This window comes from Xiphophorus couchianus, chromosome 12 (genome assembly GCF_001444195.1).
Source record: "Xiphophorus couchianus chromosome 12, X_couchianus-1.0, whole genome shotgun sequence".
Lineage (NCBI taxonomy): Eukaryota > Metazoa > Chordata > Actinopteri > Cyprinodontiformes > Poeciliidae > Xiphophorus > Xiphophorus couchianus.
The window spans coordinates 28342309-28361063 of record NC_040239.1 but is presented as its reverse complement, the minus strand read 5'-3'; the positions used below and the strand labels follow the sequence as shown (position 1 = coordinate 28361063).

At 45.5% G+C, this 18755-nt stretch overlaps 1 protein-coding gene across 4 annotated transcripts in view; it reads right to left on the bottom strand.

Moving 5' to 3' along the window:
- Positions 1 to 327: 327 nt before the first annotated feature.
- Positions 328 to 18755, bottom strand: part of kat6a (K(lysine) acetyltransferase 6A) — a 36679-nt gene continuing 18251 nt past the window's right edge. For 3 of the 4 annotated variants that reach the window (XM_028033100.1, XM_028033101.1, XM_028033102.1), the window contains exons 4-17: positions 17925 to 18040; positions 15399 to 15480; positions 14443 to 14557; positions 13021 to 13337; positions 12518 to 12630; positions 11528 to 11643; positions 11213 to 11354; positions 10959 to 11120; positions 9802 to 9895; positions 9487 to 9718; positions 8262 to 8457; positions 7517 to 8185; positions 6096 to 6357; positions 328 to 5982 (exon numbers count right to left, since the gene is read on the bottom strand). In XM_028033100.1, coding sequence (XP_027888901.1) covers positions 2708 to 5982; positions 6096 to 6357; positions 7517 to 8185; positions 8262 to 8457; positions 9487 to 9718; positions 9802 to 9895; positions 10959 to 11120; positions 11213 to 11354; positions 11528 to 11643; positions 12518 to 12630; positions 13021 to 13337; positions 14443 to 14557; positions 15399 to 15480; positions 17925 to 18040 — 5891 coding nt within the window. In that variant the 3' untranslated portion in view covers positions 328 to 2707. The remainder of the gene's footprint in view (positions 5983 to 6095; positions 6358 to 7516; positions 8186 to 8261; positions 8458 to 9486; positions 9719 to 9801; positions 9896 to 10958; positions 11121 to 11212; positions 11355 to 11527; positions 11644 to 12517; positions 12631 to 13020; positions 13338 to 14442; positions 14558 to 15398; positions 15481 to 17924; positions 18041 to 18755) is intronic. The other variant, XM_028033103.1, reaches the window with a different exon arrangement.

The following is an 18755-nucleotide window of genomic DNA, read 5'->3' as shown; positions in this document are numbered from 1 at the left end:
AAAGAAAAGTTATTTATTTAGTGTTCCTCCAATTAACTCAAATATGTCGTTTATCAGGTTTCCAAAGCCATATCACCATCGTCTGGGATTTCCCCTCATTGCTTAAAGAGACGGTAATCAATCTGTACGGACACTTCCGATTATGAAGACATTAATGAATTCATCTCTGACATCACAACAGAGGTATTTAGCAAAAAGAAATCATTTTGGTTATTCGAACCGACCTAAAGCATAAGAAAGCTCGTTGTGAGTTCACTTTACGTGGAACAAACCGAGCCTAAAAATCCTCCCAGGCGACGAGCGCCTTCATCAGGAAAGAAACGTGAGTGGCTCAACATAATTTATTTCCATTTTATGTTAAAATGTACAGAGTTCTTGCTAAGAAAGGAAAAAAAAATAATAATAAAAACAAAATGAATAAATTGAAATACATACAGGGACAGAGTAGAGAGCTGAGGCGGCTGAGCAGGACTCAACCTTCACTGTGTGCTCCGCTGTCAGCCGCGTCTCTTTATTTTGCGCTCTCTCTTAGCATACAACGTGACATGTACAATTACAAAGGATACAAAAAGGGAAGCAATATAAACAGACAAATATACCGAGCTCATTTGTACATGCCTCTTAAATGTAAGGAAGTCATCCTATACACACACACATACACGCCCACACACACACGCACACGAGTAAAAAAGAAAAGCAATAAACAAAACGAAAAGAATGCCAAGTGACCTTTAGATATTTGTAGTCTTTTTGTTTAAAATAGCATTAATATACTACACAAAGATAGAAAAACTCTAGAGATGAGATGGAATGGGGAGGTTAAAGGCATCTTAAAGTCACTAAAAGTGAGTGGTCATTTTTTTTTTTTACATTTTGAATTTCTTAGTAATTATCCACGAGGCGAGCTAAAAAAAAAAGTTTGTTTTTGTCGTCGTTTCCTGAAACAGAAGAGAGAAGTTACGGGGGGGTTGGTGGGGGTGGCGGGACAAAAAGAATGACAGTACCAATATCAATGTCAGAATTTCCTTTTTATATTATAGAAAAAAAAAATCTCTACAATCGTTTTCTAAAGACAAAAAGAGTCAGCTTTTGTGTCATAAAAGAAAGCTGCCCAGTCTGATAAAATTCAGAAACCAAATGACGAAAGAAACGAGGACAGAACAGAGCGATACACTCAAAAGAAAGTATGCATGTAGAAAAAAAAAAAAAAAACACAAACGAGAACAAAAAAATAAAAAAATCCCCTCCTCTTTTGACTTTAAATACTGGTACATGGAGCGACCTGTTTACACCTGTCATCTGAACGCCGTCCCCCACGGGGAAAGTAGGAGCGCTCACCCGTCTCTCACCCTGCTTTAGCTTAAGTGCGCCTCCGTCCGAGGTTCCGACCCGAGCACTAGATCGGGCGTTTTAGGCACACCTTTCAGAAAGGCTGGATGTCTGCTGCCAAACGTCTAGTCAGTGGGAGTGCAGAAAGAAACACTACAGTTTTAACTAAAAATTTAAAAAAATAAAAATAAAGAACCCTTGACTTTGAGCAGGTCAACTCTGCTTCCCCCCCCCCCAAGCTGCTAAAAACAACAAGAACTGACGCTGTACACCGTCGGTCAGTGGAGTGTGGACAAAAAGAAGGAGCTGAATGTTGGACGTTCCTGAGCTAGCCGCCGATTGGCGACGGCTAGTCAGCGTGTGTGGATGTTACATATATACGTGTGTAAGGGAAGTACCAGAATATTTACATCTAAAATTGTTTCCAAGTGGCAGCAAACTGGAAAATAATGCTACTTGTTTCTTTTTATGGATATATCATTAATAAGACAGTAACACGCTCAGCTCCTCTGTCTTTGCCGTGTTTTTTGGTACAACACTGTCCATCTGGGAAGACGGAGACTCCGGAAAACGGCCCGGACGCCGCCTCAGGTGCCCGAGCCTTCCGCTTTTTATTTTATTTTTTAATTGTTTCAGAGGAACCGTCGTCTGACCCGAGCTGCCTCGGAGAGACGCTCGACCTTTTCAGAGAGGCCTAGCGGGTGTGTGTGTGTGTGTGTGTGTGTCACCGTTTCGGAATGCCACACATATAAAGACAAAAGCAAATAAGAGGTCGGACTGCACACGAGCATTCCAAAAAAATAAAAACAAACAGAAAAAAAACGACAAGAAAAATAATATTTAACATTATGTTTAACAAAACAGTCCACCTACAAGCTTTCATGGTCTTTTTTTTTTTAGATAAGGCTTGCTATATCAATTAAAAGATTGTGTGCATGGTTGGATATACTCAGTTAACCATTTTTAAATCTCATTCGAAGTCTGTTGGAGGAAGGAATTCCTGTATTGTCTCTCTGGGTCATTCATGGTTGTTTTTTTTGTTTTAGTTTTTTTGGTCGTTCTTGACCTCCCGCTCCAGGGCCCCTTCAAACGCTGTACCCCATTTTGGCTCTTTGAACGTCAGAGAGCCCTGCGGTACGCGTCCCGAATCCCCGAACACAGCCAGCTGAAGGGAGAACCAAGCCCCCCAAAAGATTAAAAAACCTGGACAAAAATGACTGCGCAGAGGAACAGGAAATCCAAGCACACTCCGCCTCCGATCAACCTAACCCCGCCCCCCTCGCTGCCAGCAGAGGCGCCGGACCAGGCGGAGGGGAGCGAGGGGCATTTTAAAATCATTATGAGCGTCAACTCTGGTCCCGCATCTCCGTCGCCCTGCTCATCTGCTCATGTACGGCGACTGTTTCGGGACGCCAGCATAGCTGTGGTGGGAAGGGCCCGTGTACATCATGTTGCTATGGTGATTGGGCTGCATAGGCTGCTGGGGGTAACCCTGCCCTCCCATCATGCCCATCTGCATCTGCATGGGGTACTGCGCTGGCTGGTTCATGTAGGGGGGGTTGCTGTGGTAACCGCTGTTCATCATACTCTGCGGCATTCTGTAACCGGCCGACATGGCGTTCAGGGGCGTCATGTTCATGGAGTTGTACGGCGCCGGAGTGGGCATGAGGTTGGGCATCATGCCGCGCTGCACCGTCAGCGTCCGGGTGGTGCCCTGCATGGCCGAACTGCGGCCGTAGAGCTGCTGCTGATGCGAGGCTGGCGCCAGCTGCTGCGTGGCTTTGGAGCGGATGGAGATGTGGCCTTTGACCGTGGCCATCTGCCCCTGCAACCTGTGCGACTGCGGAGGACCCAGGCTGATGTTGGTGGCCGGCATGTTGCACTGCAGCTGCAGCGAGCCCAGGTTCATGGAGCCGGAGCTGAGGTTGGCCGGTGAGGTCATGGTGGGCTGGCCTTGAGGAAGGGCGTGGGGCGAGGGGGCCAGGCCTGGGTTGGACAGGGAGACGCTGGTGGCATACGACGTGACGGAGGCAGAGTGCGAGTAGGGCATGGCGTGTGGGTCCATGATAGTGTTGGTGAGCTGTTGGAGCTTCGCCAGGCTGAAAGTGGCCGTGGACTGAGGGTAGCTCCCTGTGCCGAAGTCCTGGCTCATCCGCTCGTATATGGCACGGCCTCCTCCTCCGCCCCCTCCGCTTTCTGGGATCTCCATGATCATGGGTGTGGAGGCGAAACCGTTGCCCATGCTGCACTGGGACAATGCCTGTTGCTGTGGTGGTGGCGGCGCTGAAGGTTGGGATTGAGGATTGGGGGTTTGCTGCGGCGGTTGCTGGGGAACCTTTTTCTGCGACTGAGGTTGCTGTTGCTGCTGGTTGGTGCTGGGGGGCCTCTCGATTACTCCGCAGCTTTGAGGGGACTTGATACCGCAGCTGGGGGTGTTGGAAGGAGGTGGGGGTGGCGGAGGCTGCGGCACGGTGTTACTAGCTCCTGGTCCAGTTTGCTGGATGAGGCTACAGCTGCCCATTCCCAACTGGGACCCCCCATTGGCTGTGGAGGGTGTGAGGCTGGGAGTCTGCACAAAGGAGCAACTGTTGGATTGCGTAGACGAGGACGATGGAGTGGCAGAGGTGGAGGAGGAGGAAGATGACGTTGTGGCGGAGGGTCCTGCCACAACGGCGCCCGACATCGCCCCTCCATTACCCCCATTTCCTGTTCCGTTGCCCCCTCCGCCGCCCATAGTGGAGTCGTAGCTGCTGGGGTTGTCATAATTCTCTGTCGTGCTCTCGATGCTGCCCAGGTCGCTGAAGCCACTGTCCACAACCTGCTGCGAGTGGTCCGACACCGACGGCACGTCCATCATCGGAGAAGTCTCCATGTTCTGCTGGGATGGAGCAGACAGTGAGCTCGGGTGTTCTGGAGTGATTTGGGTGTAGCCGCTGCCGGTGCTGCTGCCTGTGGATCCGGCGGGGCCCGGCGTACCGCCCCTCTGTCCGGCTGGTGTGCTCTCCACGACACCTGAAGACATCCCTGGGCTGTTGACCGAGCGAACAGACTGGTTGGGCAAAGGAGGCACTGGAGGGTTTGGGAGTGGGCTGCTATGTTGTGAAGCTCCACACTCCTCCACTAAAGGCAGACCCTCCTCTTCGTTCTCCCCCGTGTGGCTGTAACTCTGCAGAGTCCGGCAGGCAGCTAGTGTCTCCTCGCAGTCTTGGTAAGCGCCATGGTGGGGCTGCGGCTCTGCCTCTTCCTCCTGGACCTCTCCTTGCGTCAGCGACTGCACGGCCTGCATCGTCTCCAGGTCCAGCTCGTTGGAATGCTGATGCTGGTGGTGCGGATGGTGTTGGCCCAGCTCCTCCTTATACTCGGCGTGCTGGTGTGGGTGGGAGTGTGCGTGTTGGGGTTCCATCAACAGCGTGACGTCTTTGTCGTCCGGGTGTAGCGACTCCAGCTGCATGTTCTCAGAAGGGACGGCCATAGCGGTGACTGTTTCCACGGCTGCAGCCGCTGCGGCCGACTCCTCTTGCTCCCTGCGCCGCCTCTCCTCCTGCACGGGGTCGGCGGAAGGAGGCGGAGACTTGGCTTCCTGCACCTCCTTCTCAGCCTCCTCCTCCTCCTCGTCTTCCTCCTGCTTGCTGACATAGCTTGGCACCACGCTGTTGTCCATGTCTAAAAAAGCCTCGCCACCTTGGGGTTCTTCTTTGACCGGAGGAGAGTTTGGCCGAGAAGTGGGCTCGTCCTCGTCCTCCTCATCCTCTTCGTCTTCTTCGTCGTCCGAATCTTGTCTTTTTCTCGGCTTGCAGCTGTTGGTCTTGTCTTCTAAATGCCCGTCACCTTCGTCATCCGCGTCGTGCTCTTCGCTCCGCCTGCTGCCGGAACCCGGTGTGACGGCCATTCGCCTGGTGACGCTGCTGCCTCCGCTGCCCATGCTGCCACTTTCCTCTTCTTCCCTGTCTTCGTTGTCGTCATCGTCCTGCCCGTCAGCTACCTCTGTGTCGTGGGGTTGGGAATGTTGGGCCCGTGGCCCTGACGCAGACGAGGAAGACGAGGGGGACAGTAAGGGACGGGATGGTGGACGGCTGGGCTTGTCGTCCACCCATGCGGTTTCAGTGTCCTCATCGTCGTCTTCTTCATCCTCTTCGTCCGGCTCGGAGGTGGGAGGAGGCTTGGGGGCAGGCTGCGGTGGCTGGTGGATGGAACGGTTCTTTGGCGGCCTCCCTCGCCTTTTGGGCACTTTTTGTTCGGTAGGCTTAGGGAAGTAGTCGTCATCATCCGAGTCTTTTTGTTTGTCAGTTTCGCCGAGTCGCAGACTTGCGGTAGTGTGATCCTCTCCCTGGAGCAGCTGGGAGTCTTTGTCCAGCCGCTGTCTTTCCTTCTCCTGCTTCTCAGCCTCCTCCCGTTGAAGGTACCAGCCCCGCGGCTTGCGGCCAGGCTTCATTTTGATTTTAGGGGTGTGCAAATCTCTGCTTTGGATCTGGCCGCCTTCTTGGTTAGGCCCACCACCGGGGGGTTTCCCGGGATCGCATTTCGCCCACTGCGGTTTGCGGCTCTTTCCTTTTGGCCAACCCTTCTTCTTCTTGACAGGGACCTCGGGGTTGACCATAGGTAACTCTGATGGCCTCGCTGCCAGAGCGGATACACTCAGCACAGATGTTAGATCTGGAAAAGCAAGAAGAAAAGCAAGAATTATGAAAAACATACACCAGTGTATGTAGAGATATCTACACTAAACTCTTCATGTCTTTCACAAAAAACAAAAACAATTTGGTTACCATCTTCCTCTGAATCAGAGAGGTTGGAGTGGCGAGCTCTCTTGGGTGTTGGCTCAGACAATCTCAGAGCAGATCTCGCTGGGGGGTAGCGACGCAGTGGGTGGCCCAGGGACGTTTCCTCTACAAGTCTGGGCATAGGCCTCTCGGAGTCTGAGTCTACAAAGGGCTCATCCAACACCTCCGTCGTCTCGGAAATGGTCTCTGTCACCACGCTGCTCTGTGGGTGACTGCTCCGACGAAAACGAGGCCTCTTTAGGGGCTTCTAGGAAGGAACAATGCAATTTATTTAGACATCACAATCTCTGTCTAAAGTTGGAGCTGCAATTTGTAGAGGATTCACACTGGAGATGCACCAGTCAGAATTTTTGGAGTTCTGATCTTCAGTTTTTTGTTGTTGTTTTTTTTTGCCAATACAGCTAGTGGCTGATTCAGAATTTTCTTTAAGATCTATGATTTAATAAGCCAACATGCCAAAAAAATTCAGACTATTTTTTTTCTTGCTTTCCTGCCAGAAAGTAACTAATTATAGGCAACTTAGTGCCATGTGTGAAAGAGAGCCGTTGGTTTAAGATCAGAATTTACTATTTTATGAAGCGTTAAGAATTATTGAAAAGTGCACATTTTAGGATGCTTTTACACCCAGACAATCTAGAACTGGAGTTCTTTTCACTTCAGAAGCCCAGCTGCCTTCTGCTTAAGCAGATTCCAGATATCCGAAACATACATTTTTTTATATCAAGAATTGATTTATAGTTTAAAAATCCTTTCTGGTTATTAAATGTTAAAATACCATATTTGCTTTATGCAGCAGTACTGAAAACAGATGGTGTGTAAGACAGTACAAAGTTTTGTTGTGTTCACACAGATCACATATGCGATGGAAAACTATACGTTTAGGGACGTCACTTCTGTCTCTTTGAATCGCTGCACTGTGAGGCGATAAAACCGGCCCAAATGAACTCTGGTCCATTTAGACTAGACCAAACAGGTCTGGTAAGAAAGCAGATTAAGTTGGCTTTAGCACATTACATTGACGAACACTTCGGTTAGTGCACATAGTGCTACTGAACAATGTAGCGCTATGTGACGACGTCATCCCCTCAAAGCGTGGAAGTATGCTTGATTTGAAAATGTTAACACTCTCTTTGAAATCTCAACAGACTCCATTTGCCTTCCTGTTATCTAGTCAAAGCATTTCTCTCTCCTAGATGCTCAACGAATCACATACATTTCTTTTGAATAGCTTCTTTCATTGTTTTCCTCTGAATTAAATTTTTTACACCTCAACGACATTGAAAAAAGTTATCTTCAGAGTATACTTCCCTCCGTAACACCATCTACAGCGAAGCTGGTGAGATTGGATTTTTGACTTTCTGAGTGGCCTTCTTGGTGTATGTATAATTTGGACAGCTTCAGCTTACCTTGCATTTGAGCCCTATTGCTGGCTTGGTGAGGATGGGCGGGGAGCATCCCCTCTCCTCCTCGTCATCTTCGTCATCATCCTCCTCCTCGTCATCGCTGCTCTCGCTGAAGCAGCTCTTGTTGACGGACGCCGCTTCGTTTAACCTGAACAGGACCGACTGTGTCAGCCCCTCCCCGGTCCCGTCTGGAAGCCTAGGCTTCGGGCCCCTCTTCTTTCTCGGCGGTCGCCCTCTTCGCGTCGTAGGGGTTATGGAAGGGTGCCTCGCCAAGTCCAGAGAGTGAAAAGCTGAGGAGTCTCCTTGTCTATCCATGGAGAAAAGGGACGGTGGGCTGCTCGAAGAGCCAGCCGTCCGGCCCTCCTCCAGAATCTCATCGTCTTCATCGTCCTCGTCTTCCATGGGGCGGATCTTGGGTGGCCGTCCGACGCGCGTGCTGTTCTTTATCTTGCCCCAGGGGCAGTTTTTGGGTGGACGACCCCGCGGCCGACGCTCGCCGTTCGTCGGCAGAGGAGGGTGCGCCGGGTCTGGGACAGACGGCGGGCCATGGGCGGATGGGGAAGCTGGGGTGCTTTGGTTGATGGGAAACCCCAGGAAGCCCTTCGTTTCTTCATCCTCCACTCTCTGCTGCATCTGCCAGGGTGTTGTTGGAACCTTGTGGCTTGGTTTCATCTGCTCAGATCATAGAAATATCTCAAAAAATGTATCAATTTAAGTCAAATAAACCCCCCAATTTCGTGGTGCCTACCTCCTTATGAATGCCATCGTCTGGTCCTTCGTCGTCCTCCTCTTCCTCCTCTCCATCCGTTTCTGAGACGACTGTGTTTGTGACAATGACCGGTGTCCAGCGGAGACACTCGGGGTCAACATCCAGCTGCCGCGGCCGAGCCTTGAGGCGAGCCATGTGATTGGCCACCACTTTTTCCCTTCGCACCAACACAAGCCTGCAAAAAAAAAAAAAAGGATCGTTACAGTTGTTTCAACTTAAACAGTACTAGACTGGGGCGTGCCGTGGTGGCGTAGGGGTTAGCGCGACCCGTATTTGGAGGCCTTGAGTCCTCGACGCGGCCGTCGAGGACTCATTTGCCGCATGTCTTCCCCCCTCTCCTTCCCTGTTTCCTGTCAGCCTACTATCATTTAAGGGACACTAGAGCCCACAAAAGACCCCCTGGAGGGGTAAAAAAAAAAAGAAAAAAGGATCGTTACAGTTGTTTCAACTTAAACAGTATTAGACTGACATGAAATGTTTCTTTTTTTTAAACAGAGACTAAAATGTACCAAATCACAAATTTGTTTGATAACTCTGCACCGGTACAACATTTATCTGCTCCAGTAGCTTCACAAGTTTGGTAAACATCGAAAAACAACGTTAATTTGTTCGGTCAGTGCAATAATTAACAGAATAGCCAATGTAAAATAAATAATGAAACTGGAACTGACAAAAACAATAGGTTGACTAACTTGGTCAAACGTAAAAAATAAACTGCAACAAACCTTCTTTCTAATGGTTCAGAAAGTGGGATCTAGAATCTAATGCGATCTAGAATTTCTTGCAGCATCAGGACCGATACAGATATTATTATCGGATTTCTACACTTTACTTCAGAGATACACCAATATGAAAATTTGGGTCGATATAAGTATTCACAATTAATGCTGCTGTTATGGCTGACGAGATATATATTGTAATACCGTTTCAACACGTTTGGGGAAAAATAAAATGATCAGAAACAGACTGCAACGACATAATTATAAATATCGGTTGTTCGTATCGGCTCGGTTTTATTTATCGGAACCGATACTGACATCTTAAAAAGTGACTAATATCAGCCAACGTTAGCGGCAATATATCGTGCATCCCTGCTTTACTTCTATGCTTCATCACGACGTGCGACAACTTTAGGAAACCTGAGCGGAGCCCGGAACCGCTCTGGACGTGTGAAGCCGTGCGGCTTTAAGCTGTCGCTCCTGACCTGTCTCCTCGCTGCTCCAGCATGTTGAGGCTGTGCAGGGTGGTGGTGATGTCCTGCGGGCAGATGCCCGTCTTCTTGCTGAGCTGCCGTATGGTGAGCTGCCGGTCGCGGACCTCGTGGAGACACTCCAGCACCACGCTGCGCCAGTACGCCATGTAGGACAGCCGGCCCAGGTCCGACAGAGGCTTTTCCGGGGAGCCGGGTTGCCCTTCCCGTTTTGACAGCAGGTAGCCTAGAAAGAAACAAAAACGGTTTTATGCGTTGTAAGACGACGGGCGACGTTTTCAGGCGTTTTGGGTGGGCGGGAGTCCTTACTAAAGTCGATGAGAAAGCGTCCGTAGCCCTTGCGCTGGTATTGTGGAAGAATCATGATGCATGATACATTGTATTTCTGTTGACAGTGCTTCTCCTGCAGAAGAACAGAATAAAAAATATTAGCAATTTTTTTTCTTTGAGTGAATGGACATAGGGTTTTTTATTCTGTTTTCATTCTTGCAGAGGGAAAAAAGTTGATGAATGATTCTTCAATATAGGATTGTAGGGTGTGCCTGCAGCGTTTTTTTATTTCATTTAATCCGATTAGATTTTTACTGCACTTGCAGAAGTATTCAGTCCCTTTGAACTCATGTCCCAACCACACACTTCCGTTTATTTTAATGCCATTTTATGGGATAGATAAGGTAATGCATAATTGTAAGAAACGATTTTTTTCCCCCAAAGAATATTTGAGAAGTATGGCTAGCGTCTGACTGGTCCATTCTAAATCAGCAACAGGACTGCTATCCTGCAGGTACAACTCAAATCTTCTGCAGTCTCAAATTTTTAACTATTTCTCCGTATTTAGCTTCACTGATTTCTCTAATTCATTCGCTTTGATAAGATTACCTTTCTCTAATAATCATGATGCTGCCATGTTTCATAATGTCCCATAACATTTTGGGGGAAAAAATTGTGTAAATTTAGATGAATATCTGTCATATAAAAAACGAAAACAAAAGTAACCTCTCTTTACGATTCAAAATAAAGATAAACAAAATTTAGCAAAAGGAGGATGGGTAGTTTTTTTCCCTGTAAGATGGAAAATTATGTGCTATAAAAAAAGCACATAAATTCCAACATAATGAAAAGAAAAACAGATCTAAAAGAATATTACTGCAACTTTCTTTGTGGCATTTCAGTGCAAATATAAGAACAATATTAAAAACGGTTTAAAACCGTAATTTGTTGTTATATCTACATTTGAAACATTAGCTGCTTCTTTAATTCCTTTACCTAAAGTTATTAAGAGACATTGTTTAAGGCCCAAAGAGCCACTTGTGGCTAAGCTTCTGCAACAACTTTTAGAATAAAAACGGAAGTTTGTGGCTATAAGAAAATATGAAAAGGTTGTCTGCGCACTGGTTCCTTTTTAATGGTGTAAATGTATTTATCTCATGAAAACAGAGCTTCGGCACGTTCCGAGTCCTGCGTACCTTGGAGAAGTAGCCGACCAGATGGCAACCTTTGTTGTCGTTCAGCGTGAGGACGTAGAAAAGGAAGGGCTCGACGTCATAGTAAAGGGTCTTGTGGTCCAGGAACAGCTTGGCCAGCAGACACAGGTTCTGACAGTAGATTGTGCTAACATTTCCATCGACCTGTGGCGAGACGAAAGGGTAAGACGCCAATGATTAGGACTTTTGGTCTCGTCTTTTGACACCCGGTCGTGTTCCCTGAACACATTGCTCACCTCAAAAACAGAAACCTTGTCCTTCCTGTAGATCTCGTTGGCCGGAGGGTGGAACCAGCTGCACTTCTTCATGTGCTGGTAGAGGATACTGCGGCTCTTCATGTAGCGCAGGCAGAACTCACACAGGTACAGTTTGGGGAGCCTATGAAGACGGACGAGAAGATGGTTAAACGTGGAACAAGTCCATTCAGACTACAGACGACAGCAAGTGACAACTTGTGGTGCTTTGGTTATTGAAGGTAACTGCTACACCTATGAGCGCCGACTGTAAGTCATGTACATTTTGTGCTAATATTTTTTGTTGTGTTAGCTTACCTGCTGTACTCCTGGGGGTAAGGAGACGAGTACCAGGTCTGGATTTCAAACTTGCCAAATTCAATGACTGACGGACAGCGCATCTGTGGGTCTGGTGGACCAGTCACGCCGACTTTCTGTTTGGATCAACGACAGACGAGGAAATGGGTCACAAATAGCTCATTATTGGCAAGATAGGCATTAGAGGTAGACCATGAAGTGACTGGTCATGATTAACAGCGGTTACCAAATAAAGAGAATTAAGTTAGATACTTCCAACTTCAGACAGATGTTTAAAAAGGAATGGGATTTTGATTAAAATTAGCTCTTTTTCAGAACTAATGTTTAAGATTGGCACTGTGGTGTCAGCTGAATTAAGTTTTCAGCTAGCTGTGTCTACGGCTGTCTAACAGATGTATTTCACTGGGATATTCCTAAAAGGACACATATTAAGACATGCAGAAACACACACATGCAGGTTTAAGATACCCAGGGGGAACAGGCCTTGTCCTAACACTACCCTGTAGCTTTAATCCATTAAATCTTTACAGACCAGTGTGATGAGCCCTGCCCGCACTTTATGGCAATCATGAAGTCTTTTCCACTGCTACTCATCCAGATTAATCACACTTTTTACAGTCAAATAACTGCTCTGTCAGCACCGAACACTTCAGCGTGGCTATTCCAGTCAGAATCCAGGTTTCTATTAAGGCCTCTGCTATGCCGGCCAAACACCCACCGTCTCATAGGTTTACTGTGACACATAAACCCGGGATATAAAGGAGCAGAATTTATGCTTTGTCTCTGTATCTACTGTCTAACCTGTCAGGGCACTGACAGTAAAGTTTATGAGCCTAACTGACAAGTGGGAGTGGATGTGTACAAGGAGAAAGAAGAAAGGAGGACAACAACCTAGTGTAATCAGTTTGTAGCACAGCGTGTTGTCCTAGTTTGACTTTCTGCATGTTGTGCATTCGCGTATTCCCCTCTGAGATACTAAGGGATGCGTACCTGAAGCGCCAGCTCCTGGATATGTTTGAACAGTTCAATGTCTTTTTCTGTCAGGTTCTCGTGTCCGGGCAGTTTGTCTTCGTCCTCCCGCCAGTCGCTGCCGTCCTGATTGTCTGCAAACCGAAACAATGAGCTGACATGAATGCAAATCCGACAACACTAGAGAGCTACCAACATTCTCCACAAAGGCAAACAAATAGTTGAAGCTCTTGAGGATACAACGAATAAAGTGGTTAATGTTCTTGATTAAAATCTTAGCATTTCTTCTACTCTGCAGTTTTACACTTCAAACTTCAAATTTACTTTAAATCATTAGAAATAACTTCACAAAAACTGGAGATGTTTTCTTTTAAATCATTGCCCTGAAACGATCGAGACAGATTCGAAATCAGTAACAAATACAGAACGGTTCAACGTCTCAAAAAGAGGGATATAAAGGTTTACGCATTTAATTCAGAGTATTGCATTGATGTCTCCGTCGGTAACAACAAACTCATCCTCACCACCCCCGTCATCTCCTTCTCCTTTCCGCCCCGCCTTCTTCCGAATGCGGCACTGCTGCGAGTAGTCCACCACCTCCTGCCGCGCCTTGCGCCCCGCTGGCGACGGTGTGAAGAACTTGGTGAGGGCGTCGATGAGGCCCTTGGTCTTGCTGTTGAAGTGCAGGCTGCTGTTGGACTGCTCGTCGTCCCCGCGCATCGAAAAAAGTAGCCGGTCATCGCCGGGGTAACCTTCGCAAGAGGAGCTGGAGGAAGAGTTGGCCGAGGTGGAGCGCTTCCTCCGACCTCGGCCTCCCAGCTTCTTGAAGGGTCGCCCTGGTCTGTGGGGAGAGAAGATGGGAGGGGGCTGAGGTTAGTCTGACTGAAGGAGAATAATCACTCTGCTTAGCACAGTGGTTCCCAAAGATTTTCTGGGCCCTCTATGGATTATAATAACTCCCCCCCCCAAAAAAGAAAAAAAAAATCAACTGGGAACACAGATCGTTCAACCAGACATAACCCTATATACATATTTTGTTTTCAAACTCCATTGAAGTTTATTTCACACTTCAGGTTGCAACAAAACTACAAACCATCTTTACAGTGAAATACTTTTGTCTAACAGTTTTTTTTTTGTTGTCATTCATCCATACCGCTTCCCGCGGTATGGCACGGCCCCCTGCAATGGCACGGCCCCCCCCCCTAAGGGCGCACCCCACACTTTGGGAACCACTGGCTTAGCATGTGTCGTAGCTGTTAGCTTTCGGTAGCATATACGGTATTTTGGAAAAGCATCTGGGGAACCTTTAATTGTATCCATAAACTTTAAACTAACTTATTGAGACTTGCTACATTACTGCTTAGTCCGCTTTAATCGAGTATTAAAGCGGACTAAGCTTTAATACTAAGCTTTAATTTTAGGCCTGGTCAAAAGCAGGCCTCTGTCTCGGTTCGGTTGAAGTGAACTCTGGTGCGGTTTGAACACATATACATACTTAGAAGCTGAAATTTACGCCTATTCTTTGCAAAAACAGATCCGACTTGATGGAGTGTTTCTGTGAATATCAGGATTCTTAATAGGATTCTGATATGGACTTTGACTAGGCCTTTCAAACATACATACATGCTCTAACCTATTTCTTTGCACCGCTTGATGTTGGTCTATGGTTACTGGCTCGCATCGTTTCCTTCCAGGATCAACTTGATTTCATTCAGTGTTATTAAATTAAAGTTGGCTTCATAACCAATAAGTTTTATTTATCAATATTTTTGAATTACGTTGAATCATTTTCCTTCTATTTTACAGGAACGGGCTTCTGTTGTGTTAAATTCCTGAAACAAACTGATTAAATCAAACAGTTTTAATATAATTAAACGTGGAAAAGATGTGATTTCCCGCCCTGTGGATTTGTCCACCATATTTTGCAGCCAGTCTCCCCTCAGTACCTGTTCTTGGGCCGCCCCAGCGGCGCGTTGTATCGCCGTTTGATCTGCGCCGCCTTTTCGTGCAGAAGCGTCTTTCCCTTATTCCTGGGTTGGCAGATTTGACAAATCCACATGCCTGAGAAAGAGAAAAGCAAAAAGAAACGACTGATTGCAGCTGGAACTCAGGAGATGGTTTTAACCTCCATTAACCTTCCCCATTTCTCTTCTCCCTGTCTAATTTCATTTTCTCTTTTCATGCTCATATTCCGGTCAGCCTTGTTTCGCTCTTTAAAGGGAAAAGAGACTAACTAGTAATTTAGGGCACTGAATGTTTATAGCCAATTAAAATAGAAACAGAGTCAACTGGAAATGACTCCTCAGAGCTTTTACGGCTGTTTTTCTCTCTCTTTACAACAAGAATTTATAATTCTTGTTAGTTCCTCAATTTTCTCAAGCTCACCACAGGATGACAAAGCTGCATTTGAGTTAATTGCAAACATGAGAGCTAAACATAAAAATGCTGAAAGGTGACGTTTCCAGCCAGTTTGGGTCACCACCTTAAACACTTTACACAGCAATTATGAATTTGACACTATTATATGAATTACGGGATTAATCAATGTTAAAAATGTTACTTTGGCAGTGTGACGAAGCCATGTATGCGTCTGATTCTGGGTCTAAAATCGGACAAAGAAGCCAATTTTTTTGTTGATCAGCCACCCAACTACTAAAACAAATACAGAAAAATTAGAACAACATTTTGTCCCCTCCTTATTAAATATCTCAAAACTAAAATCCCTCCATTGGATGAGATGTTCAAATCTCATCCTCCAGCAGCATGGACAAAGATCAGACAAAGGTTTGATGCCTGAATGGAAATAATCTAATAATTGTTAATTTTCTGTTGAATTCAAAGCGACCCTCTCTGTCATGGAGGTCAAACTGCAGCGCCCGATTGCTGCATCCTTATGATTTACCTTTGGGCATCCGTGTGAGAGGCGGATCGCAGCACTCCATGTGGAAGCCCCGGTCACAAGAATCACAGAACAACATGTTATCCTGCAGAGACAAAAACACAAATATTAACACGTTAGATGCGCTTGACGTAGGACTGGCTGATAAATTGATTTGATCAAATTTTTGGTTTTTCAAGTTTACATTTTTGAAAAATCTGGATTTTAAATTATAATTTTTTTTTTTTTTTTGAACCAATGCCCTTTTTGCCGCACATTAGGCCTACGGTCTTCGTTGCCAAGTGTGTTTGAAATTTTCAGGTCTACTATGATGGAGTATTAGGGCCAGGCTGTGACTACTATTTTTTTAATTATGAGAATAAAGTTATAATATCGCACGGATAAAGTTAGAATAATAAAAGAAGAAAGTAGTAATTTTACAGGGACCCCAATATGAAAAGTAACAAAAAAATGTAAATGATTAACGTTGAGCATCTTGTGAAGTTATACTTCAGTAAAAGTTTTACAGATAATAGTTGATACAGTTACTGAATCTTTTAACACATCAGCATCAAATTATTATCAGTAGCAGGAGGTTGAAATGAATCTGCACAAACTCAGCTTTTTTTCTGGTCATTTTAAGGTGTTTTTTTTTTTTTTTGTAAAATTGCCTCTTTTTTTCCTGACACTATGACTGTAATCTTGTAAATAAACAAAAATTCTCGAAGCCTTGAACTAATAATCCATACAACTCATAGAAGGGCTGACAGGAATTAAAATATTTTTATTTTCTGTCATTTCTTGTTTTAGAAAATAAAGCCAGGACAAAAAAAAAACCAAATAAATAAATAAAATCAATTGAAATCATTCTGGTATGATCTGCGGCCTCATGCATAAAGGAGTGCGCAATTTTCACACTAAAAGTGCGGCGCACAAAAAAATTGGATGCATAAAGCCGTGCGCACGCACCTTTCTCCTTTATGAATCCTAATTTGCGGGAAATAGAACGCAGCTGCTGGTCCGCCCTGTCTTATAAATACATATGTAAATTAGTATAAATACCCGCAAGTCTGCCACCACGTGAAGCAGTAACCATGACAACATCCTTGTTCGACGCAGTATAAGTATTTATAATAATAATAATTATATATTTTATTTAAAAGGTGCTTTGAGGACACATAATGTCACCTCACAACAATAAAAATACAGAAAAATAAAATAAAAAAAATAAATAAATAAAGAGATCGTGCAAATGCCTGTTTGAACGTAGCGCGTTCAGCCGGGATTTAAAGATCCTTTGAGTGGGGAATGTGGACGTTTATTCTAAATACTATAATGCTTCATGTCCATAAGGCGCATTCACAAACTCGACTGAAGGACGACAGCAGCTGGACCCGGTAACGGTACCGCACGGCTCTTTTGCTCAGAGCTCCAGGATGATCAGTCTGAGTAATCTAAACACTCATAAACCATTATCAACATTTCCCTGCTGATCGATATGATCAATCGCTCTCTCTGAATCCTTCCATTGGCGATGTTGTCCATCAGAGCCAAAGCTCCACAATTACGTGGCTCACCTTAACACAGTTACTTATATACGTGTGATTGCATACACACCTTGGTCACCTTAAAAATAATCAAACCTGTTGATTATTTTAATCAGCAGCTTTGAGTTAATCTGCTGATCCAATTTCAGTGAGAATGAAATGATCCCACAGATGCATTCCATGCGCTGCGGCACACGGACCAATGCGTTACATCTTTATGAGACAAGAACTGAGGAAAAGTACTATTTACATTCAAGCGAGGTTTTCACATACTTTTATTTTTATTTTCTTTATTTTGTGTGCGTTGGCTTATTGTCTGAGGATAAATGCGGTACAGTTTTATTGTTTACGTTTAAACAATAAAATATTAAAATCATGAAAGCATCAGGTTTGATGCTTCTTGGTCTAGATATCACAGAATGTGGTCAGATTTCAGTGCATGTAGGTGAGTTTTGACGCTTTGCAGTTTGATATTGTCCACAGAAAAAGTTTACATGGTTGCTGCACATTTTCATGGCAACGAAAAATTGTGCGTATATTTACACAAACTTTGACGCAAAGTTAATTTTTATACATGCCGCACGCTTTATGCATGAGGCCCCTGGAGTTTTGGAGCCAGATCGCCCAGAATTAGCTATACAGTTCTCCTTTCACTACTAAATCTTTGCTCATAAAGTCAGTCTGGTTCCACCTTTAGAGCTAAACTCTACACAATAGTGCATGTGATAACAGAAAAAAATACCTGAATATTCATACAGAGGAGCCCATTAAAACTGCTACCCTGATATGTAAAAAAAACTTGTGAATTTGGTCGCACGCTTTGAGACATCCAAAATAAATTATTTCATCAAACGCCGCCCCTCTTCGCACGACGGAGGAGAGAAACGAGAGGAATCGCTCGGTGCCGCAGATCAGCCCATCTGACGCTGAAAGCGAAGAGGAGCGCGCTGAGGGGATGCCGCCTGTCTGGCTGCCAGTCGGCCATGTTTGTTCCTCCACTCACCGCATTCTTCCCCTGATCCTGACAGCTGCTGCAGGTCTTGCATTCGATGCACTGCCACCACAGAGCTTTGACTCGTGCCGTGAGCTCTGGGGAAAACTTGAGGCAGGACGGGTGGCCTGTAGGAAAACACACAGACACAGAAACAACTGCATCAACATCACACACTGATTTCTGGTTGCTGTGACTGACAGCTCTCGACACAGATGCATGATTGTAAAAACATATAAGATGAAGAGGGGTGGGACAATTCTGGGATTTGAAAGCCGTCGGCGGATCAAACTTAGCTGCAAAGTTAGTGATCAGACCTGAACGACAATCTGTCAGAGCCGAGGGAAGCGGAGAATCTTTTTTTACATCATGTGAGGACTGTAAGAGTGAAACTAGATTGATTCGCTTCAGATAAACGGGAAACTCGTATTCCTGCTGCGGGAAACGGATTGTTCAACTAGAAAACTGATGGAAAGGTAGCCGAAGTTCGTGCAATTAACAGTACTGTTAGCGACACATTAAAATATTAAAGCCCTCGGAGGCTTGCGATTGGCCGACTGCGACTAGAGGTGGAGATTACTGACGCCGTCAGTTCAGAGGGAAAAGCTGAGAACTGCTCCACTGACAGCTGAGAAGCCAAATATAAAAATATATGGAAAGATTCATTTACACTCCTGATAGAAGGTGTGTGTTAAAGTCAATTAATCCGCATCACCTCACTGGAAAAGAAAAAGCAGCTTTTATGTCTCTACATTCTTTAACTGGCGGGAATAAACTTCACTGTTAGGATAGAGCTGTTTAAAACCTCAAAGGTTTTATGGAAGCAGACAGATTTCGAGTCCT